This window comes from Cetorhinus maximus, chromosome 22 (genome assembly GCF_964194155.1).
Source record: "Cetorhinus maximus chromosome 22, sCetMax3.hap1.1, whole genome shotgun sequence".
NCBI classification, from domain to species: domain Eukaryota; kingdom Metazoa; phylum Chordata; class Chondrichthyes; order Lamniformes; family Cetorhinidae; genus Cetorhinus; species Cetorhinus maximus.
Genome location: NC_135900.1, coordinates 17,883,732 through 17,908,139, shown reverse-complemented (window position 1 = coordinate 17,908,139; position 24,408 = coordinate 17,883,732). Strand labels below are relative to the sequence as shown.

Below are 24,408 nucleotides of genomic sequence, written 5' to 3'. Positions count from 1 at the left end.
TTAATCACTCCGCTATTATTGGCTGCACCTTCAGTTGCCAAGACCCTATGATCTGGAATTTCCTCCTAAACCTCACCACATCTCTACCTCTCTTTCCTCCTTTAAAACCTACCTTTTTAGCCAAGCTGGTTCGGTCTCAAACTTTGCTTTATAACGCTTTTGTGAAGCGCCCTGGAATGTTTTAATCGTTAATGTCACTATATAGTACAATAATGTGCTGACCCCATGTCAATAGCTGTCGAAAGTTTGATGGGGGATAATGCATCACACTGGCAGTCAGGGAGAAAGTATTCCAGAACTTCAGTTAAAGCTGTTCTAGTGTTGTGGGAGGGACAGAAACCTAGGCCTGAATTTTACCTTTGGTGGGCATGTGCAATCGGCGGGCCCTGGAGCATTCGTGAAACGGGCCCCTGACGGGTTTGGCCCCCGACCGCGATTTCACACCTGCTGGCCAGCCAGCGTGAACTGTGCACTGCCGGGGTGGGGGCGGGAAGAGGGTGGGCGATGACGTCACTGTGGGGCGCGGGTGAGCACTGCGAGAAAGCTCCCTAAAGGCAGAGAGCCGCCTCAGAGGGCTGCAGGCCTGAAAATGCTCAAATGAATGTTTAAAAAGCTGCAAAAAATATGTCCACGCATCACAATTAATCACCTGAAAATATAACTGATAAAAATGCTGTTCACAGATATTTACTTTTATTTTATTTCATAACGGAAATTTCATCCCACCCTTGGATGTGGTTTGATGAAAAACACAAAGGCCGCCTGGCCGATTCACCCGTCCGCCAATTGTAAGGTTGTCTGGCCACGAAAAAGCGTAGATAATTGCCCCGTTAATGGGCTTAATTGCCCTCTTAATTGTCGGCGGACGCGCTTCCAACTTTTGTGCGTACACCCGCCGAGCGAAATATCGTGCGAGTGAGCAATGACATCGGGATGCTCGCCCAACGCCTTCTCGCGCCGTTTTACACCTGAACGGGTCGGGCACGCTCCCACCCACGGGGCGTAAAATTCAGCCCCCAAATGTAGAAATTCGTAAAGGGACTGGGGTACAGAGGGTTACAGATCTTTGGGACGACTACTTTCAAGGACCTTGGAGAGGAAGAGGCGATTGAAGATGGGATGGTGGTCAGCTAGGACAGAATTATGGGCAGAATATTGAGCTCAGCGGGCGGGCGCGCTCCCAACCTGGCCGAGCATAAAATGATGCACGACGATGTCGGGTGAGCTTCCCGATATCATCACGTAGTCCTGCGATGGTTAGATCGGCGGGCGTACGCCAGAGCCAGCAGCCAATAAGGCCTATTAAGACCAATAAGTTAACAACTGTCCTGAATTTTTCACTGCCTGTTCAACCTAGCCGTTGACGGGCAGGCAAAAAGGCCAAGCGGCCTTTGCATTTTTTAGGAAAGCTCATTCACGGGCGGGACAAGGTTTCCTAAAGCAAATAAAAATAAAACAAAAGTTTTAAAATTGAATTAGTAACGTGACAGGGTCACATGAGGGACATGTTTTAAGACATTTTTATTTTGTGCATTAGATTTTTTAAACAGTGCTTCATCTCCCTCAGGCAGCTCCGTGCATCAGGAAGATTGAAGCGCTCGCAAAGGTTGCGTGAGGCCCGCTTGCACTCATTTCCACCGCCCCCCCCCCCACCCCCCACCCGCCCCCACCCCCGCTCGCGTTCCACGCTGAGCGGGCTTTAATTGGCCCGCCCACATAAAATCTGGGCACGGTGCCAATCGCGGGCGGCTATCAGCTTCCTGACCCCCCACCGCTCCCACCGAGTAAAATTCTGCCCTGTGAACCATGTTTTTTTTTGAGTTTGGGGTTGATGGTCATTTTGAAAGGAAAGGCAACATTGCTCGAGGCTAGAAAACCATTTACCGTGTTAGCCAGTATGTGAGCCAGAAAGAGAGAATGGAATTGAGGGAGTAGGAGGTCGGCCTCATGGATGAGCTGGAATTCAAGAAGGAAAGAAATAATGGGGGAACTTGTAGTGGGACTAAACCTTGGCTGCATTTAAATTTCTGTAACCAAAAATGGATGTTAATGGATACTGTTAAATAGGGGTAAACACTTTTGTAGGAGATTTCTAACATAAGATGTGTTCTTTTTAAAAAAATATGGCTTTGTAAATATTCAAATGGTTGTATGTCCATTTATTTTGTTGAGTGGTCATGCTGGAATGTTGAGTAAGGAAAGCAGTGTGAATATGTCCTGAAGATTTTTTTTTTAAGAACAGGCCTGTAAATAGACTCTGAGCATAATGAAACTGACCCCCTTCTCTTAATCAATCCAGTTCATTCATGTAGGAATCCATGGGTGGAATTTTATGGCCCTGTTGCGGAGGTGGGCGGGGCCATAAAATGCAGCTAGCCATTGAAAAGTCCATTGACTTTTGTTAGTGTTCTCGCCTCCAAAGCGGCCTTGTTTCCATTTTTAATAAAACAAAATGGCCAAGCCGTATTTGGGGCACCATTATTATGGGAACACATGCATTTCCATTTGCAGCTGAGTTCTTAATCTCGACTCCACCGATGCATGAAGCCCAAGCAGAAAGGAAGATAGGGGGAATAGAACTATTTTTCCAAAGGGCAATTATTAGCAGAGAACAAGAGAGAGGCTGCCTAGCCCCATGACCAGATGATTCTTACAGCCCAAGTGATTAGAGATTTTAAAAAAAACACACTAATATCATGTATCATCAACCATGATGCTGGGAAGAAGGATATGATTTCATCTCTCATAAGTCAAATTCCCAATCTTGGTTCTATTATCAGGGGAATATATCAATTAAAACCTGGATAATTTCCCAAGTTAGAGACAGGGCAACTCGGAGAATGAGTTGCCTTGAGCTACTTGTGCACTGCGAGCGCAAGCCAGATACTATATACCAGCGACGGCTGCCAATAAGATGCTACTGCATCACTTAAAGCCAGGCACATTTGCCAACATACTGTGGAAACAGTTGGATTAGATGGCAGTGAATTTATGGCTAGGACTCTGTTATGCTGATTGTGGAAAGCAAACAAGTTTTATCTTTGTTTTTTTTAAAAATTCCTATTATTGTAACTTCTTCCAAATTGTCTTTATAAATAGCACTAAATCCACTATTTGAAAAAGATTGGTGAAATGTGCTGTCAAATAATCTCAGTGGAGAGAGCGGATTCCAAAACCTTAGGGAAATGAATTTTTATTTGCATGAAATAAATATATAAGGAATATTTTATTTTGCATTCTGACTCCTTGTACCTTACATATTGGTGTTAAACCCACTACCAGACTCCAACAGGATAAAGTATTGCACCATCTCCCACTTAAACCTCTGTAATAACTTCAAGGGCAGAATTTTCCCCCCATTGTGGGGGAAGTTTAAGAGCGGACGCACAGAGGCGCGCCTCTGATTGGTGCTGCTAATCGGGAGCACACCACCATTTTACATGGGGGGGGGTCACTTAAGGACCACCCAGCGTGACGTCCGCTATGCGCTCCCTGTGCGGGCGGTGGGGGGGGGTTTCTCTGAGCTGAGAGTGTGCTCTTGCACGCATACGCACGAAAGAGCGCACTCATCTCCCTGAGGCTAAGTGCTGCCTCAGGGAGATTGGCTCTACAATAAAAAATCTGAAAAATAAGAAAAAAAAAAATTCCCTGACATGTCCCCTCATGCGATACTGTCACATGAGCTGGGACGTGTCAAGGAAGTTTAATTTTAAAAAATATTTAATTTATAAACTCTTCATGAAACCTCATCCCGTCCGTGGATGAGGGTTCATGATAAATGTGAAGGCCTCCTGGGCTCTTTGCCTGCCCCCCCAACGTTAAGGTTGGATGGGCAGCTCAATTAATTACTTTAATTCATTTTTAAATGGCCTTAATAGGCCTTTGACAGTTTGGTGGGCAGGCAGCCGACTCAGCTGCACACCCACCGAACTGAGGATCAGAATGACGCGCGGTGACCTCACCGCATGTAATTTTACGCATCGGCGAACTAGAACAGAATTATGGGCTCCAGCTCGCCAACCCGAAGATTCTGCCCGTTGTGTATCAAATTAAGAATGGAAGAATGCAAGCCTCACGGATAATTTTATTCTCTTGGCATAGCGGGGGTGGGGGGTGGTGGGTAAGGTAGTTTAATATAAGCATCCTCAACCTTCTTGCTTTTTAAGCCCACCCACACCCCAGTCATAAAATTTCCATGGACCCCATCTAACACAAAGCAAATATTTTTTTTCTGTATAAAATTAGTTATACAGTTAAACATAAATATTAATTATTGATGTGAAACGTCTTGCTGGTGCTAGCTGATGCTCAGGGAGGTGGTGTAGTTGTGAACCACCTTGAGCCTGCATTAATGGTGAAGCTTGTTACTGAATTGAGTGACTGTGGAATTCGGGCAAGTTAAAAATTCATGAGACAGAGAGAGAGAGAGAGAGAAAGAGAGAGGGCGAGGGGCACGGACAGGACGTACAAGGCCTGCTTTCTATGCATCCTCGAATTTCGGTGAGCTTCTTGAAATATTCTTGCAAAACCCCCGATTGCGAACGCCTGGCTTAACGTAGTACTGGCTCCTGGAAATCTAATTTTCAAAAAATCTTGCAGAGAACATGTGCTAAGGGAGAACAAATGCTCAAAATTAGGAAAGGTTTTGATAGAATAAATAAGGAGAAATTGCTCCCGCTGGCGGGAGGGTCGGTAACAAGAGGAGACAGATTTAAGGAAATTCCCAAAAGAAGGGGAGGTGAGAAACTTTTCTATGTAACAAGTTGTTATGATGTGGAATGCGCAGCCTGAAAAGAGGATGGAAATAGATAATAACTTTGGAAAGGAAATTGGATAAATGCTTGAAAAGGAAAAGAACTGCAGGAAAATGGGAAAAGAGCAGCATTAATTGTAGCAAAAACAGAAAATGCTGGAACAACTCAGCCGGTCTGACAGCATCAGTGGAGTGAGAAAAATAAAGTTAACGTTTTGAGTCCGTATGATCCTTCTTCAGAGCCTTGAAGGAGGGTCATACGGACTCGAAATGTTAATTTTGTTTTTCTCTCTCCACAGATGCTGTCAGACCGGCTGAGTTGTTCCAGCATTTTCTGTTGTTTTTTTTTCAGGTTTCCAGCACCCACAGTAGTTTGCTTTTATCTTAGCATTAACTTTGTAGAGCTGGCACTGACATGATGGGCCAAGTGGCCACCTTCTGTCCTCTACAATACTGTCCCATTCTCGGTCTGCTGATGTATTTTCAGACAGTGCAGGAGAATCTTTTTGCCAGTGGCAAATCGGAAAGGCATTCATTAACTTCATACGCAAACCTTGGTTCTTCCATATTCTGTATAAAAGGTTAAGTAGGAGAAATTTACAGTGGTGGGGCTGCTGTGAACAGAACCCCTGCCCTGTACTGAGAAATCCTCTCTTTGGCAATATAGTAAAAAGCCAAAAGCAAAAAACTGCAGATGCTGGAAATCCAAAACAAAAACAAAAATAAAAATAGCTGGAAAAACTCAGCAGGTCTGACAGCATCTGCCGAGAGGAACACAGTTAACGTTTCACGTCCGTATGACTCTTCAACAGAACTAAGGAAAAATAGAAGAGAGGTGAAATATAAGCTGGTTTAAGGGGGGTGGGACAGGTAGAGCTGGATAGAGGGCCAGTGATAGGTGGAGATTGCCAAAAGATGTCATAGACAAAGGGACAAAGAGGTGTTGATGGTGATGATATTAGCTAAGAAATGTGCTAATAGGTGACAGTAAAAAGCCAGTTTGCCTACACAAAACTGGGTGAGCAAATGGGACATGAAAGCTTGTTCATCTGTTAGCGTGGCTTGAACTTTTTTTCCCTGTGCTAGGGACACGTTGCAAGTGATGTTGGATGTTGGTGTCACCGGGTGATGAGGCAAATTGACCGTATAACATTCCTGACGGTATGTCTGCAGATTAGTTCAATTGAAACACATTTGTCTTCACACTCTTTTCTGCCCCCACTCCTCTCCACCCCACCCCCCCAACCACCATCAAACCTTTCTCAAAAGAGCTTATAAAATAATCGCACTGCTATTGCACTTGACTATTCAAGCGTTTAACAACTTCTTCAGGGAATAAACTGCATGTAGCTCTTCAATAGATATCCCTAATGGAATCATGAACAGTAGATAGTCAATGACAGTGATCTGTGTGAGCAATCACTTTAACCAACTCTTCTGTGTTAGTTTTAGCAAGGTGCACAGATGTGGAAAATTGACTCTGACACAAACTTCTATCTGATAAATAGTTTTTAAACTTGCTAACCTATATTTTCACACACTGCATCCACTGTTTTTAAACAAGACTAAATAATGGTAGTCATGATAAAGCACGTGAAATAAAATCAGGAACTACGGAGAATGTGCAAAAGATCAAAGGCACCTGATGAAGGTCTCGCCCAAATGTTTGTTTTGATTTCTTTCAAAAGCTGCTTTGTATTTGTCATTTTCTGTATTTATTTTTGATATAATAAATATAAGAAATATCAGAGTCCTTTGGTCCTCTTAGGTTTTTGGGGGGGGGGGGGGTGGATTTTATTTAAGGGGGATGTGAAGGCACCCAAAGTTTGTTAAACGGGATCTTCCTGTTTAACAGAGGCAGAGGTTAATATGCAATTTGACCTGAGGTTGGTAGCTGTAGAATGCAGTGCCTGTCCTGGTGTCAGGCTAGGAATTCCACTCCGACAGCTGAGTAGGACTGTAGTCCCAGCTGCTAAAGGTTTAACTGTTTGAGAGCACCAGCTTTTGAATTCTCAAAATACTTTTTAAAAAAAATTTTGCATCAGTGTATATACTGCTCAGGGGATCCAGTGGTTTATGTCGAACACTTATTATATTCAGCTTCGCACCACAAGCAGAGTTGTGGGGTTGATTTTAACTTGCCAAGGTCGCCATTATCACCTGATAATGGCCTCAAAATGGAGTCGTTAGACGTACAGTCTGACCATATTAACAGTAACACTCATTTTAGACGCCGGTATTTGTACAGGGCCAATTGCTAGGCAGCCATCCAGTTCAGTTGGTAGGCCCTCTTTCATTCAGTTAGCTACAACATAACTATACCATAGTGAGACCATCCTGGAAACTGTCAGCACTGGTTTACAACACTTAAGGTGTGAGAAAGAGGAGGGTCACTTTAACCTAATCCACCTGGCTAAATGGATCAGGTCAGCTGCTAGTTTAACACCAAGTCTGATCTTTATTTTTTCACTGACTTGAACAGAAAGTAAAACCTGGCCAGGTGTAAACTGGGCAGTTGATCTGATCCTATCAGTTTCTGGCTGGGTGGGTTAAGTTTAAAATTATACCCTTTGGGATTGATCAACATTGATTTGAGAAAAACACCTTCATTAACTCGTATAAGTTTACCTATTGAGGAAGGAAGTTGAATGTGGAAGTGATATTCTGTTGTACACATTCATTTGTGTATGATGCAGAAAGAATGCAAAACCTTGAACTTTGATCTTTTCCCCCTAAAAAATCAGTTTATTAATTTAAGAATCATTGAAGGTATGGGACAGGCATCAAACTGAGCCTCGATTTAAACTCCTGGTTTATATACTGTAGTTTAAGTTGTAATCTTTCTGATTCGGTAACACAGGGCAGAATTTTACCACAGCGGCATTTTATGTTCCCGCTGTCGTCAATGGGATTTATAACGGCCCACTGCATTTTATGGCCCTGTCCCTGCTGAAATGGGGCCATAGAATTCTGCCCACAGTGTGGGCATTCTTTGAATGGTGTCTCGGAACAAAGATCAAGGCCAGAGTCTTCTGCTCGGCATGTGGGGGAGGGGGCAGGAGCGGGGGAGGGGGCGGGAGTGGGAGCGGGGGAGGGGGCGGGAGCGGGGGAGGGGGCGGGGGCGGGAGTGGGAGCGGGGGAGGGGGCGGGAGCGGGGGTGGGAGCGGGGAAGGGGGAGGGGGCGGGAGCGGGGGAGGGGGCGGGAGCAGGGGAGCGGGAGCGGGGGAGGAGGCGGGAGCAGGGAAGGGGGAGGGGGCGGGAGCGGGGGCGGGAGCGGGGGCGGGAGCAGGGGAGGGGGCGGGAGCGGGGGAGGGGGCGGGAGCGGGGGAGGGGGCAGGAGCAGGGGAGGGGGCAGGCCCTGCACGGCAACGTTTAAAATGACGCGCGGTGATGTTGGACGTGCGTCCCGACATCACCGCGTGTCATTCTGATCTTCCATTCAGCAGGCGCACACCGGAATCGGCTGCACGCCCGCCGAACTGTCAAAGACCTGTTAAGGCCATTAATTATACCATTAACCCTATTGAGAAAGAAGCCCATCCAACCTTAAGGTTGGCGGGCAGGCAAAGAGCCCAGGTGGCCTTTGCATTTCTCATGAAACCTCATCCACAGGCGGGGATTTATTAATCAATTTAAAACTTTTATTGAAAGTCATAAATATGCCCCAGCTCATGTGACACTGTCACATGAAGGAACAGGTCTGAATAATTTTTTTAAATTTTTAACTATTTTTTGCACTGTGCCTCTGGAAGATTTCTGAGCTCATGCGCAAAAGAGCGCAGGCCCCGACTCCCCCCGCCTGCACAGGTAGTGCTGAGCGCTTCCAGGTGCCCGTCACACTGGCCAGGCCTTAATTGGCCCGCCCACGTAACATGGCGGCGCGCAGTCGATCGCGGGTGGCGATCGGCTCTGCGCCCACCTATGCCCGCTTCCAACCTGCCCGCCTGATGGGGAGAAAATTGTCCCCCAAGAGAATTTATGCTGGATTACATAGGACAAGAGACATCATGAGACCTAACACATCAGCAACATGGTTCAACCAAGGTGCCAGCTGTGGCTCAGTTGGTCGCGCTGATCTGAGTCAGGATGTTTGAGTTCAAGACCCACGCCAAGACTTAAAAACAAAAAAATCAAAGCTGAGGGAGTGCTGCACTGCCGGAGGTGCTGTCTTTCAGATGAAACGTTAAGTCAAGGCCCAACTGCCTCTCGAGTGAAAGTAAAAGATCCTCTTGCAGTTGCGAGTTATCCACCAACCAATCAACATCACAAAAACAGATTATCTGGTCATTGCTGTCATGGGAGTTTGTTGTGGCTGCCACTTTTCCTACATTATAGCAGTGAAGAGTACTTAATTGGCCGTAAAAGTGCTTAGGAACTGCATGTGGTCTACGGAAATGCAAGTGTTCCTTTATTTTATGGTTCGCCACACAATGCTTAATTCTGTATTCGAGCTTCTAATACAACAGACAGATCTTCGTATGAAAATTACATTGTCTGCTTTTTACAGATGTTCAGCAGTGCCCCTTCTAAACTCATAATTTCAACCAGTCCACACTCAAATTGTGCCTGTGCCTATGTTTCCACATGCTTGGATTTGATAGCTTTTATACACATGGTCACGATAATTATTAAGAAGCAGGATTGCTTACTTTGTCTTCTAAATATGAGACGCTTAAAGATTATTATTTACTCATTTCAGTATCTTTTGATATTCAAACGATTGCATTAATAGGGTTCCATTAGCAGCTCTGTAGCTATGGAAACGGCAACAAAAAGATGCAAGGGATCTTTATGATAATCAAAGTGAGTGATTCTTGGAAAATTTTGTGGAGACTTTTGAGCCTATTATATTTTACATACAGCTAGCTGTGGAAAACTGAAAATGCCAGTTTAGCTCCTAAAGCATGAAGTCCATTATGCGCAGTATGGTGCTTCTTTTATAGTTGGTAATTGATGTGATTGTGACTAGCCAGAGAAATCCTGTGGTCCGAACCTTGAGCCGCATCATTCGCTAGGATGATAAGATTACTCTTACAATACTCCAAAAGTTCTCTTACTACAAACTGTTCAGTTTGTTCAGTTGGTTGCAATTTTGGCACGTTGCTTCTGCCTTCATGAAGGAATTAAATATTTGGGAGGTGAGGGGGGTGCGGTGGGGTTGACATCGGCCTATGCCAACAGCGCGAAAAGGCTCCTAGCAAATTGAAGGCTGATTTTTCACCTCGCCCGATCTTTCCACTGAAGTTCTCTGAACAATAGTTCAAGCTCTTTCCTCGGAGGCTTGTTTCTTAATCTCACTGTCGTTTTTTTTCTTGGTTTGAAAATAAAAACCTTGGCAACATTTTCCAAGTCAAAGGAATATAAAACCTGGCACGATGAAAGCTTAGCAACCCTTTTTGTGCTGCCTGGCATAGACCAATTTCACTCCCTTTGACTTTGTAACTAATAGTATTGGAGATTCCTGGGGTTAATATGATGAGTCTAAATTCAATGAAGAGCTTTCCCTGCTCCACTTGTCATCCCCGTGTGAAAAAGAAAGCCAAGATTATCTCCATTCCAAAGCCATTTTTTTGGCAGTGTGGTCATGTCTATTGACAATGGCTGATCTCAATCAACAAGTGACTTTGGGATGATAGGATTTAGCTGAATTATTTATGGGACTGCTAAAGTGTAGAATCATTCGGTTTCATTTAAGAAACTTGTACTTTTTGTGAGATTATAGGTACATTCTTTTGACTGCTGCAGCAAAAATATATTAATCAGACCGAAACATGGATACTGCGGGGATTGTTAACTTCAGTACACTGCAGAAACAGACTGGGAAAAGGTAAGACGGCGAACTTCATTTGCCACCAATTCAGACTTCAATGCCACTTCAAAAACAGAAATACCTGGAAAAACTCAGCAGGTCTGGCAGCATCGGCTCTTCTCCGCAGATGCTGCCAGACCTGCTGAGTTTTTCCAGGTATTTCTGTTTTTGTTTTGGATTTCCAGCATCCGCAATTTTTTGTTTTTATTTCAATGCCACTTATTTGGTGGTAGATTATGTGGCCAGTGGACTCGCTTGAGTGTTTGTGAATTGCTGCAAATCGGGAACTTGTAACATCAATGAGATATTGATTGTGTTGCAATTTGTGCCTGAGATATGCCTTTGACAGGTCTTTTTGTCATCAGAAAGGCAAGGAGCACAATAACATTCTTGTATATGCACTACGCATCAGTGCTTAGACAGTGCTGGAAAGAAAATCCACTAAACCATTTTATTTAAGTCTCTTGGAAAGTGTTAAGAGTTTCAACCAAAGACAGCTAATAAATATCTTGGCAGTACTTACCCTTACAATGAGTGCCATTGCCAGTATATCCCGGTTTACAGATGCAGTTGTGACCTCCGACAGTATTAAAACACAGAGCGTTCTCATCACAGCTGTGTTGCATTGTGCTACATTCATCATGATCTGAGGGAAAGAAAAGGAAAAATCATATGCATCATATTAAACTCAATTGTGATTAAAGCGCATTTCCAAAATTCTCATTTAAAAAAAGGAATATTTTTAAATGTTCCCTTTACTTTGGCCACAGAGTGAAGAATCCCAAATGTCAACATAAGGAATCAATTTTGAAATATTCTGCTTTACCATTCTTTAAGACAAATAAAAATATCTATTCTTATTTTGTTGCAAGATTTTTCATTTATGCCTTAAAACACAACAGCTTGTCTCCCATGGGCTTATTAATATTTAGCTGCTAACCTGACCTGTCCCTTTTTAAGGTCACTGTGAGGGTGTTGTGTCGAGATTGATTAGAGATTTGTTTCTGGAGATGAAAGTTTCTTCAGATTGTCAGGTCCTCTCTTTGTTGCCTTAACAAACTTTCAAGGTAAGAACTTGCTCAGTTGTGATCTGTTAAGGTTTTCAACAAGGTGCAATGTTGGGTGTGTGGCGACCCTCAAACCTTTCATATAATTATATCATCTCAAGGCAGTGGCAGATACTTGAGAGGGTATGCTTTGAAGTTTCCAAATTGCTATTGAACACAATCTCATACTGATCATTTAAATTAACCTTATTATTTTTTGCTGTTGGTTCTCAAGATATGGGGCTGAATATTACGCTTGGCACGCGGGTGCATGCCCAACGCACCCGAGCGTAAAATGACGCGCGATATTTTGTTCGGCGGGCATGTGCCAGAGTCAGCTGCATGCCCTTGTCAATTAAAATGCCTATTAAGGCCACTAACAATCTAATTAAAGACAAATTTATGTTGCCTATCCAGCCTAATGGTTGGCGGGCAGGCAAAATGGACAAACGGCCCTTACAATTTTTAGGAAACCTCATCCACGAGCAGGATGAGGTTTCCCAAAGCAAATAAACATCAAATAAAAATTTTATTTTTGAATTAAAAACATGTCCCAGGACATGCGACAGAGCCACATGAGGGGTCATGTTTCATGACAATTTTATTTCCTTCATTATTTTTTTAAAACAGCGCTTCATCTCCATGAGGCAGTTTGATGCCTCAGGGAGATTGAAGCGCTCTTTCGCACACATGCGCGAAGATCATGCTAGGCCTACTCGCCTTCCTCCTCCTCCTGCCCACACAGGCAGCACTCAGCGTTGGCCCGCCTGTGTGAAATCGCGGTGCGGAGCTGATCGCGGGCAGCGGTCGGCTTCCCGACTGCCCCAGCCTGCCCCCGCCGAGCACCCCCGCCAAAGGCAAAATCCTGCCCATGAAGTTACATTTATTACCTATCTCTAGTTGCTATAACAACTGTGTGGCTTTCTAGGTTCCTTTAGGGGGCACTAAGAGTTAACCACATCACATGAACAGAGCCACATTTAAGTCAGGTGAGGCTGGGATGAAAGATGAAAAGTTCTAAAGAACCTTTAATGAACCCGTTGGGTTTTCATGACAACCTGACCACGTTTTCTGGTGTTAGCCCACAAAATTCTACAGTTATTGCATTCAATTCACAGCTGGATTTGTGGAGCTTGGATTACTTTTATTTTGATTTTCTTGGGCACCATATGGGATGTGCCTGGTCAGGATCATAATGTGGGACATTGAGAAGTGAATTCAGATGATAATTTTATGCCGGACAGCATGTCTGAGCTCCAAGTCCTGCACCATCTTTAAACCTAATTATTTGTTTAATCCTTAAATAAATTTTATTATTCAGAGATATATGTATCATTCTGCCAATCCTTTTTGGTCTGACCTTCATTATCTTGCATACTTTAATAACACTGTGGAGTCAAGTGTTGGAAGCTAGGTACCATCAGCATGCATATGACAGCTGACTCCCTCCCTCCACCACCACCTACAACCCCCTCCCCCACCCGTCACTCACACAATTTCATTCACAAAGTTTGTGAATAATGTCATTGAAGGGCAACATATCGGAGGAGTAGGTGAGGACTAAAGATGGAGGGTGGAATTTTCTGTGCCTGTTGGCATTGGGGAGAGGAGAGTGTGAGTGGAGGACCCCGAGCCAGGCAGTCAGCTGGGGAGGTGGTGGCATAGTGGTATTGCCACTGGACTAGCATTCTAGAGACCCATGGTAATGGTCTGGGGACCAGGGTTTGAATCCCACCAAGGCAGATGGTGAAACTTGAGTTCAATAAAAATCTGGAAGTAAAAGCCTGGTGATCACCATGGGCAGAAGTTTTCGCTCTGCAGGCAGGCGTGTACCCAACCGCTGGAGTGTGAAATGACGCACATTGACGTCGGCCAAGCACGTTGATGTTGCGTGCACGCACTATGTTCACACTCAGCCCATTCGCCCTCCTCCCCCCCCCACCTTCCCCACAGGCAGCACTCAGCGCTGCCGCTCACGTTTCACGCTGGGCGGGCCTTAACTGGCCCGGGAGTGTGAAATCGCGGTGCCGTGCCAATCGCAGGTAGCGGTCGGCTTCCCAGCCACCCTCGCCAAGCCCGCCAGCCAAGGGCAAAATTCTGCCCCATGAAACCATTGCCGATAGTCTAAAAACCCACCTGGTTCACTAATGCCCTTTAGGTAAGGAAATATGCCACCCTTACCTGGCCTGGCCTACATATGACTCCAGACCCACAGCAATGTGGTTGACTCTTAAAAAAATGCCCTCTGAGCAAGGGCAATTAGGGACAGGCAATAAACGCTGGCCTAGCCAGCGATGCCCACATCCCATGAACGAAATAAAAAAAAGCACCAGCTAGTGTGAGAAGAGTGTGAGAGGAGAACCCCAAGCCAGGCAGTCAGCAGCACCTAGAGGAGAATGCAAGAGGGCAACCCTGGGTCAGCAGCACCTAGCACCTAACATCACAAGAGAAACATAAGTTCATTGGTTGGTGAGAAACTGCTGTTAGGGAGTGTCTTCAAATAGCTGAGAATTAGAAAAGCGCATTCTTTTTAAAAGAAGGGGCTACTTACATTAAGTAAGAAACATAAGCAATAGGGAAATAAAGTTAAATCAAGGACAGGTAAAATAAAGTTGCATACGTAAAACAAAGTAAAATAAAGTTAATGCAAGGGAAGTAAATTGAAGCCATGGCAAGACAGCTTGGTCATGTGGAATGCATGTCCTGTAATATGTGGTAAGTTGTGGACGTTACCAGTGTCCTAGATGACCACATGTACAGGAAGCATCACCAGCTGCAGAACCTTGAGCTCCAGGTTTTGGAGCTCGAACGGTGGCTGGAGTCACTGTGGCGAATCCATGGGGCCGAGCGCTACGTGGATAGCACATCCAGAGAGGTGGTCACACCGCAGCTTAGGAGCCTGGAGGCAGAAAGCAAATGGGTGACCGCCAAGCAGTCCAAGAAAATTAGGCAAGGTAGTGCAGGAGTCCCCTGGGGTCCCACTCACCAATCGGTTTTCCGTTTTGGATACCAGTGGAGGTGATGGTTCCTTGGAGGAGTGCACCACAGGCAGCTCTGCTGTACAGGAGGGGAGGAAGAAGAGAGGAAGAGCAGTGGTAATAGGGGATTTGTTAGTTAAGGGAACAGACAGGCATTTCTGTGGCCATGGATATGACTCCAGGATGATACGTTGCCTCCCTGGTGCCAGGGTCAAAGATGTCACGGAGTGGCTGCAGGACATTCTTCTGAGGGAGGGTGATCAGCCAGAGGACATGGTCCATGTTGGTACCAATGGCTGAGGTAGAAAAGGGGATGAGGCCCTGAAAGCAGATTTTATGGAGTTAGGAAGGAGACTGAAAAGCAGGAGCTCTAAAGCAGTAATCTCAGGATTACTTTCAGTCCCACGTGCAAGCGAGTCTAGAAATAGGAGAACAGAGTGATTAAACAGGTGACTGGAAAGTTGGTGGGAGGAGGTTGGGCACCAGATTTCCAGGCATTGGGACCGGTTCTGGGAAGATGGGACCTGTACAAGCTGGACGGTCTACACCTGAACAGGACTGGGATGAATATCCTCGCAGGGAGATTTGCTAGTGCTGTTGGGAGGGGGTTTAAACTAGATTGGCAGAGGGATAGGAACCTGAGGGCAAATTCAGAGCAGGGAATGGGAGATGGAGAATTAGTGAGTGACTCTGAAAGACAGAAGCAGCACAGGTTAAAAAGTGTACAGCACAGGAATTTGGCAGTGTTAAAAGGTATATATGTAAACACAAGGGGCACAATGAATAAAGCCGATGAGCTGAGGGCACAGATAGGTACATAGCCACATGATATCATCGCTATAATGGAAACTTGGCAGGGGTGAAGCATTATTGGTTAAAGAATCAATTACAGCTGTGAGGAGGGATGATATACTAAATAAAGCATCAAAATGAGGCTGTATAGGTTGAGCTCAGAAATAAAAAAGGGGGCAGCCACACTACTAGGAGTATACTATAGACCCCCAAAATAGTGGAAGGGAGTTAGAAGGGCAAATATGTAGACAGATTGCTGACTGTAAAAACAATAGGGTAGTAATTGTTGGGAATTTCAACTACCCTAATATCAATTGGGATACAAACATGTGAAGGGCAGAGAGGGGGAAAAATTCTTGAACTACATTTAAGAGAACTTTTTTAGCCAGCACGTAACAAGCCCAACAAGAGGGGGCGCAATTCTAGATTTAGTCTTAGGAAATGAGGCTGGGCAAGTGGATGAAGTAGCAATGGGGGCCCATTTTGGAGATAGTGAGATTTAGTATCATTATGGAAATGGTCAAAGACAGAACAGGAGTAAAAGTTCTAAATTGGGGGAAGACAAATTTTACAAAGCTGAGAGGTGAACTGGCGAAAGTGGACTGGATGCAGCTATTAGAAGGAAAAACTGTGTCACATCAGTGGGAGGCATTCAAAGGTGAGATTTTACAGGTACAGTGTAGACATGTCCCCAGAAACAGAAAAGGTGGTACTGCCAAATCTAGAGCCCTCTGGTTATCCAGAAGGATAGGGGCCAAGATAAAGCAGAAAAAGAAAACTAATGACAGTCACAAAAGGAAGTACTGGAGGGACTGGCATCCTCGAAGGTGCATAAATCACCAGGGCCAGATGGATTGTATCCCAGGCTGTTGAAGGAAGCCAGGGAGGAAATAGTGGGAGCTCTGAGGATCATTTTCCAATCCTCGCTAGGTACAGGTGAGGTACCAGACAATTGGTGGTGTGCGAGCATTGTACCATTATCTAAAAAGGGTGCGAAAAATTACAGGCCGGTTTGTCTGACTTTGGTGGTGGGCAAATTATTGGAAACAATTTTGAGACACAGGATAAACTGTCACTTATAAAGGCACGGATTGATCAGGGATAGTCAGCATGGTTTTGTTAGGGAAGATCATATCTTACTAACTTTATGAATTTTTTTGAGGAAGTAACAAGGAGGATTGATGAGAGTAGTGTAGTAGATGTTGTCTACATGGATTTCAGTAAGGCATTTGACACGGTCCCACATGGCAGACTGGTCAGGAAAGTGAGATCTCATGGGATACAGGGGAAGGTGGCAGGTTGGATCCAAAATTGGCTCAGTGACAGGAAACAAAGGGTAATGGTCAATGGATGTTTTTTGCGAATGGAAAGCAAAATTGAATACAAAAACAGTGATGTAATGACGGAACTGTATGAAACGTTGGTTAGGCCACAGTTGAAATTTTGTGTACAGTTCTGGTCACCACATTACAGGAAGGACATAATTGGTCTGGGGAGAGTGCAGTGGAGATTTACAAGAATGTTGCCAGGGCTTGAAAATTGCAGCTATGAGGAGAATTGAATAGGCTAGGGTTGTTTTCCTTAGAACGGAGAGGGCAAGGGGTCACCTAATTCGGGTGTACAAAATAATAAAGGGCCTAGATAGGATAGACAAGAAAGATTTGTTTCCCCTAGCTGAGGGGTCAATTACCAGGGGGCATTGATTTAAGGTGATTGGTAGAAGGATTAGAGCGGACATGAGAAAAACCTTTTTCACCCAAAGGGCAGTGGGCATCTGTAATTCACTGCCTAAATTGGTGGTCGAGGCTGAAACGCTCAACTCAGTTAAAAGGTAGCTGGATCTGCATCTGGTGTGCTGTAGCCTGCAAAGTTATGGACCAGGTGTTGGAAAGTGGGATTAAAATGAGTGGCTAGCTTCTTTGTTCTCTTTTTGGCCAGTGCATACACAATGGGCTGAACGGCCTCTTTCTGCACCGTCATTTTTCAATGGTTCTATGTGCGTAAGCGGACAATATGGCGGGAAGGCCAAAAATTGGTTTCACGCCATCACGAAACCAGTTTGCAATGTCCGCTCTGTCCGTCAATGGCAGGCCATGTTTTCCACCGCCGGCATTCATTTTCATACATCTGCATCTCATTATAAACCCCGCCTGCCAGAATCATCCCCCCGCCCCACACTGAGCACAACTGAACATAAGCAACATGCACCTGGCGAGCTGCACTTTGCTCCGGACTTTGAGGTTTGTTTGCCTATCTTGCTTCGGTCAGCACTCGCAGTCATCAGCGCCAGGCTTCGCAGGCAGCACCACATCACTTTTAGGGGGGCTCACAGGCAGGTCTCTACCTACCAGACCCATCATAAGGCGAGGTAGGCTTTTCAATGGCTGCAGGCCGAGGGCATGTTTGAGGAAGGGGGAGTAGTGGCCTCAGGCAAGGGAAGAGGCTGCAGGGTGAGGACTGTACTGGGAAAGGGGGTATCCCAGGGTGTGTGTGGGGGCACATGTTGAACTGCACAAGTGGCCTCAATATGGCAAGGGCTGAGGAGGCAGTCTCCAGAGGAGATGAGGCCAGATGGAGATGTGAGGGTGTGTGTGATGGGGCTTGTGAGTGTGAGTGGTGATGTGAGGGTGAGTGGTGATGTCCCTTGAGCTGGCAGTGAGTGAGATCCCAGTGAATGTGTGATGGGCTTGTGAGTGTGTGAGTTTAGAGTGATGAGATGGTTGCCTTACCCTGGCAGCACGGATGAGATCATTCATCCTCTTTCTGCACTGGATGGCCAACCTCTTCTGTGCAGCTTAGGCATTGACCACCACTGCCACCAACTCCCAAGCTGGGGTGGTGAGATTGCTGGACCTCCTGTGACCAGAGCGGGGGTGGAGGACATCACAGCGGGCCTCCAAAAGGCATTTCAGTGATGGGTCACTAAACTCTTCCTGGCTTTCAGGGCCATGTCTTCACTGGAGCAGTCCTGGGCTGCAAGCATTGAGAACTGTGTGCGTGGCTGCAGTTTAGATATGGCCAGCGGAGTGAGGAAACAGTGTGGCAATGGTGTGGCAGGCAAATCAGAGGCCGCCCACCAATGAGACAGCATGTTTCCTATGGCTGCATAATTAATTAGGTGGGAAGCAGACCATGATAAGCCGCCATTGCAGCCGGCGGGTAAAACACCCATTTTCCCGCCCGCTCCCGCACTTAGTGCAAATCTGGGGCAATTCCGCCAGGAATCTTGAGCCACACTGGAGTTGAAAGTCAGTCATAAAAGGACACACCACTCCTAGAGATGTGGCGGATATATTGGACTTGAACCAAGACGAGAGTATTACAGAAAAAGAGTATGAAGTGGTCAAGCACACACAAAGTCACAGGGAGTCCAGTGCCATGCAACTGGAGATTTCAGCCAGGATGCAATGCCATAAACAGGACAGAAGCCAGGCTGAAGGGATTCTAACTGAAGAGGTAGCCACAGGCTAAATTCTAGAATGAGAGAAAACAAAATGTTTGGGAGTAAGGCAGTATGTGGACAGAATAGAAAGATTGAAGGGAGTTTTTATAGGGGGAATTTTGTGTGTGTGTATATGTGTATGTACAATGAACAGAATAAATCAAATAACATTTTACAGGGCAGAATTTTCTACCTGTCGGGTGGGCCTGACCCAATCCCCGACGGAGAAGTGGGCCCCGCCACCATTTTATGTGGGCGGGCCTTAATTGGCCCACTCAGGGTGACGTCCGGCGGGAAGCGCTATGCGCTCCCTGTGCGGGCGGGGGGGATTCCCCAAAAGCGAGAGTGCGCTCTTTCACGCAGGCGCACAATAGAGCGCACATCTCCCTGAGGCTAAGTGCTGCCTCAGGGAGATCGCTGACACTTTTAAAAAGATTAAAAATAGAAAAAAAAATCCTAAACATGTCCCCCTCATGTGACAATGTCACATGAGATGGGACACGTTTATAAATTACAGTAAAACTTTATTAAACTGTTTAAAACCCTGCATGAACTGTCATCCCGCCGGTGGATGAGGTTTCATGTTTTTTAAGAAGCCCGCCGGGGCTCCTGGCCTGCCCGCCAGCCTTAAGGTTGGACGGGCAGGTCCTTTAATTGTATAATTGATCCTGTCAATGGCCTCAATTGGCCATTGACAGGTCGGCGGGTGCGCAGCTGATTTTGCTGCGCCCCCGCCTTCCTGAAAATTTAAAAGGGCCGGGATGACGGGTTCCCCCCAACCTCATTCCACGTCATTTTACGTGTCAGCGAGTGGGCCCCACCCCCTGCTTACCGACGGCAAAATTCTGCCCACAGTGTTTAAGGATAACTTTTTTCTGTGAATCATGCACAGTTGAAGCTGATATTTTATTATTTGGTTCCTGAGTTTAAAAGTCACAGGCAATTAGATGTTATAATATTTTCTTCTAATAAAGGCATTTACATGGTGCTATGAAACAATGCGAGGTTTTCAAGGGCCAGTATTAATGTGACAGATTTGATCTTGTATTCACTTTTTGGCCTCTTGCCTCTTGTTTTAGATACTGAGTGGTAGCCACCTTTTGGAAAAGAATTCACTGGCTGGGATTTTCCGTGCCCGTCAGCGTCGGGGTGTGTTTGGTGGCGTGAGCGGACAATATGGCACGCTCGGTTTCACGACGGCGTGAAACCAGTCTGTGATCGTCCGCTCAGCTCGCTGATGGAGGGGGCCTCACTTCCCACCATCAGACGTCGGGGACATCATTGTAATATATCAGCACGTCATTATAAGGCCAGCCCGCCGGACTCATCACCCACCACCCCCCACCCGCCCACTGGATACTCCCCAGTTGGAAAACACAGCAATGTGTTTCAGAACAGCACATGAGCGACGTGTCGGGCTGGGGAAGGGTGAGTTCTATCAGAGCTCCCAGGCGTCAGACAATTATTTTTTTTTAAATAGTTTAACAGCATAAAAAAATGCAATGCATTGAATTTTCAGTATTACATTTGAGTGTAACAACTAGACCAATAGATTAGACCTGCACTCTCAGTCTTCATTCAGCAGTCTACTTTCAGATACAACCTCCTGTACTCCCAGAAGTCTGTTTTTAACCAATAAAACTTGAAAGATGCAAATTACAGGTTGCTTTTTTGAAAAAAAAAATTATAGTTCCAAGTGTACTGGAGGATTATGAAGTGCAGCACACAAGATCCTGGCAGATTGTGTCACATGCTATTCTCATATGATGAATCTATGCTTCCAACCCCAGTTTTTATTTGAAGAAAAGGGAAACAAAGGTAAGCGGCGCAAAGGAACATCGATTGGAAAACGCTTTCTTTTTAAAGAAAAATAAATGTCTACAGGAGGAGTGGAGTTGCAAGTAAAACCAGATGGATACAAAGCTGTCAACACACGAAGAAGGTTCAGGCATCATCTGAATTTTCCGGACGCCAGGGGCAGAATTTTACGCCTCGCGGGCTTCTAAAGCTTCTCTTTAGCTCTGAAGAAGAGTCATATGGACTCAAAACGTTAACCTTTTTTTTTCTCTCCACAGATGCTGTTAGGCCTGCTGAATTTTTCCAGCATTTTCTGTTTTTGTTTTAGATTTCCAGCATCTGCAGTAATTTGCTTTTATCTTTCCAGCGATTGCTGGGTTCCCCCACATCCAGGGTGCCATCGACTGCACACATGTGCCCATCAAGACCCCAGTGGGTCAGCCGGGTGCCTTTGTTTTTGGAAGGGATTCCACTCCATGAACGTCCAGATAGTGTGTGACCACAGGATGCAGATCCGGCAAGTCTGTGCACGGTACCCTGGCAGCTCCCATGATGCTTATATCCTCAGGCACTCCCAGGTGCCGAGGCTATTCAGTGCTACAGCCCGACTGGATGGATGGTTGCTGGGTGACAAGGGCTATCCATTGAAAAGGTGGCTTATAACGCCTCTCTGCCACCCGAGAACAGAGGCAGAGCAGCGTTATAAAAGGAGTCATGCCTCCACAAGGGAGGTGATAGAGAGGACCATAGGTCTTCTGAAGATGTGCTTCCAATGCCTGGACCATTCAGGGGGACCACCACAATACCCCTCGGAGCAGGTGTCACTGATATTGGTTACATGCTGCGCTCCCCACAATCTGGCACTGGTAAGGGGGGGACCCACTGGAGGAAGAGGATCTTGACACAGCTCCACAGGCCACAGAGGATGAATCCAGTGGTGAGTCAGAAGAGGAGCACGGTGAGGAGAACGCTGAGGCAGACCTCTGTATCCTCCAGGGAGGCAGGGACACCAGGGACACCTTGATCCAACACCCCTTCAGCTAGGCTGCCAAAGATCTGCTTCCACCTCATGCCAGGGCTGCTGTCTCCATCCCGGATGTCTGAGATGACCCTTTCATTTGAACCCAAAGTCCACTCAGTGTCTGTGCAATAAAGTTTAGAGCCACTCACATCCAGCATTACACACTGGCGTACCCTGCACCAAAAAAATAAAAAGGTGGAGCATACTCAGGCCATTATGACAAAAACAACATTTATCTCATTTTGGCAATCCATAAAAATTAACATAATCTTCTCCGGTCTTCATTCCCAGACCAGTAAACATAAACAAAACATTACACAACAAAGGTCACCCATGACCAGTCTCTCTTCTGCTCATGGTGCCTTAAACTTACATTTGCGAATGCTACATCTTGGTGGCTCCCTCTCACTGGCAGCGGCATTGGGGGCAGCCTGCTAACTCTGGTGTCTCGTTGGCCTCGATGACCTTGGCTGACGTCCTCTGGCCCGTGGAGCCTGTGCTGGCCCTGCCTGGGAGGGAATGGTCAGTGCCAAGGCTGGCATCTCCCCAGTCATCGCAGCCTCATCAGATGCCACGGTCACTGGCAGAGGGACAGAGGAACTGCTGCCATCATCCAGAGCACCCTGAGAGGAGCCCGCAGAGGTGACAAGCAGCTCGTGCGGCAACATGAGGTCACTCTGGACCTCCCTGCTCGCCATTGATGGACAGACACCTAGCTGGGATACTGGGTGCCTCATCCATCTCCCACACTGGCACTGACCACCTGAGATCAGTACCTGTGTGAGGGTTTGCAGATCCAAGTGCAACCCCAGGAACCCCTGATTCTGTCCCTGAAGCTGCCTCTCCATGAGAGTCGCCACTCTCTCAATGGAGGAGGCAGTGTGCTCAGCCATGAGGGTCAATGCAGTGCTCATGCTCCACAAGGACTCCTCCACAACAGAGACCATGGCACGCATACCCTCATGGATCTCCTTCAGATCCTCCTGCACATCCCACTGGACATCCAGCATCTGCCGCCTAATGGGTGACTCCAGAGGCTCATCATCTGCCTTCGGCTCAGCTTCGTCCTGGCCTCCAGCAGTCCTCCAAATGCCAGTGCCCTGGGCACTCTCTGCCTCCGCCTGCTCCTCAAGCATGTGTGAAGTGCCCTCACCGCTGTGCTCTGACAATCTAGCCGAGAATCTAATGCCCACCAAGGTTCTGGCATCTGCGCTGGTGCCTGGTTCAGAGACCGGGTGTGACGCAGGTGCATGTGAAGCCTGGCGGTCCTCTGGCATCAGGGGTGACTCTTTGGGGTCCTGTGATTGAGTGCGTGCTGGAGAATCTAAGGGAGAACAACAATATGTCATTAGTTTAAGCCATCACACTGTCACTGTGCATGCCAGGCACCCTGGTGAGACAATGCAGATCTGCATCATGGTGCCATCCTCTTTCGTTGATCAATGGGGACTCCAGTTTTGAGGCTCCCGTCAATAATGAGGCTACACAAGAACATTTGCACCATCCGAAACTCTCACCTCTGTGCACTGCACTCTTACCTTCGTCTGACATCCCAGACTCTCAGCAGCCAGTTGACTGAGGTGCATGGCATCTCTCAAGCTCCAAGGTATCCTGCTCAAATCAAGATAGGATTCAGAGGCTTGGGGGGCCTCTGCCTGTCCACAACCTTCAATGTTGTTATGGGTCATCTTCTCCTGAAAGGGCAGAGGAGCATGGATTAGTCCACTCTCTATCTACAGTGCCACTGCAGCCTGGCCAACCCTACCTGAGGAACACCTTGAAGAGCACATCCGAGTTGTGGCTCTTGAGCCGCAAGGCACTCAGTCCAAATAGCCAGGGCTTACCCCCTGGGCCAGCTCCGGTGTCATTGACAGTTGGCACTCAGACTCTAACACTCCTGAGCTCTACGGGAGGGACGGCCAGACCTTAACACTTCAACACACTGATCCATGCCAACACGGTACTCACCCTCCCCGGGCGCAGCAGGTCGTTAAACCTTTTGCGGCACTGCACCCATGTGCGCCACACAAAGTTCTGCGCTGCCACCTCCTCCAAAGTTCTTTTTGTTAGGTGCAGTTGCCTCCTCTTTCCATCTCCGGGGACAAGGATGTCCCTTTTGGCAGCCTCCTCCTCCAGGATCTCTCCAAATCCTCTCAGAATTTCCTTGATATAGCATGCTGAACTGTCACCTCCTTATTCTGTCTTTTTGTAATTATTTGATTCTCATCATCTTGGTTCTCTAACCCCCATTCCTTTTATCACACAATTTTGATTTGAAACTCACTACAATAGTCTCCACTGGTTGCACAATGTGCAATGTCTTCTAAGGAATAAATTTATTGACGGTGGACATGACCGACAGCCACAGCAGGCTACCCTAAGCTCTTAGATTGTATTCTACCTAACACCACCTGAATACAGAGAAAATATTTTCTCATCAAAGCAAGAGTTCTCTTTGAAGTCTACAAATACTTTGCAAACTATGGTGATGGTTCTTTAGTTTCAAAATATAATTGTGTTTAAATTTTACGATCTGGAAATGTGTCATTGTAGCATTTAATTAAATAGCTTAAATCCCTTCAATGAAGGGGTAGAGTTAGCCAAGTTAGCACGAGACACAACTGGTTTTGCTACTTAGGGATTTAGGCCTAGAAATTGGTTAGCGCAGGCCTGTACCAAAACCAGTATCCTCAAGGCACATTTGATATCCTTGCTTCTGTTTTCACATACAGGTAAGCTTTTTCTTAAACTTAATGTTTTTAGTGACCGC

At 46.3% G+C, this 24,408-nt stretch overlaps 1 protein-coding gene across 1 annotated transcript in view; it reads right to left on the bottom strand.

Moving 5' to 3' along the window:
• The window catches only part of LOC144696347 (protein kinase C-binding protein NELL2-like), a 303,704-nt gene that overhangs the window by 116,675 nt on the left and 162,621 nt on the right, over positions 1–24,408 (bottom strand). The window contains exon 14 of the mRNA XM_078567565.1: positions 11,086–11,208. Within this exon, the coding sequence (XP_078423691.1) occupies positions 11,086–11,208 (123 nt within the window). The remainder of the gene's footprint in view (positions 1–11,085; positions 11,209–24,408) is intronic.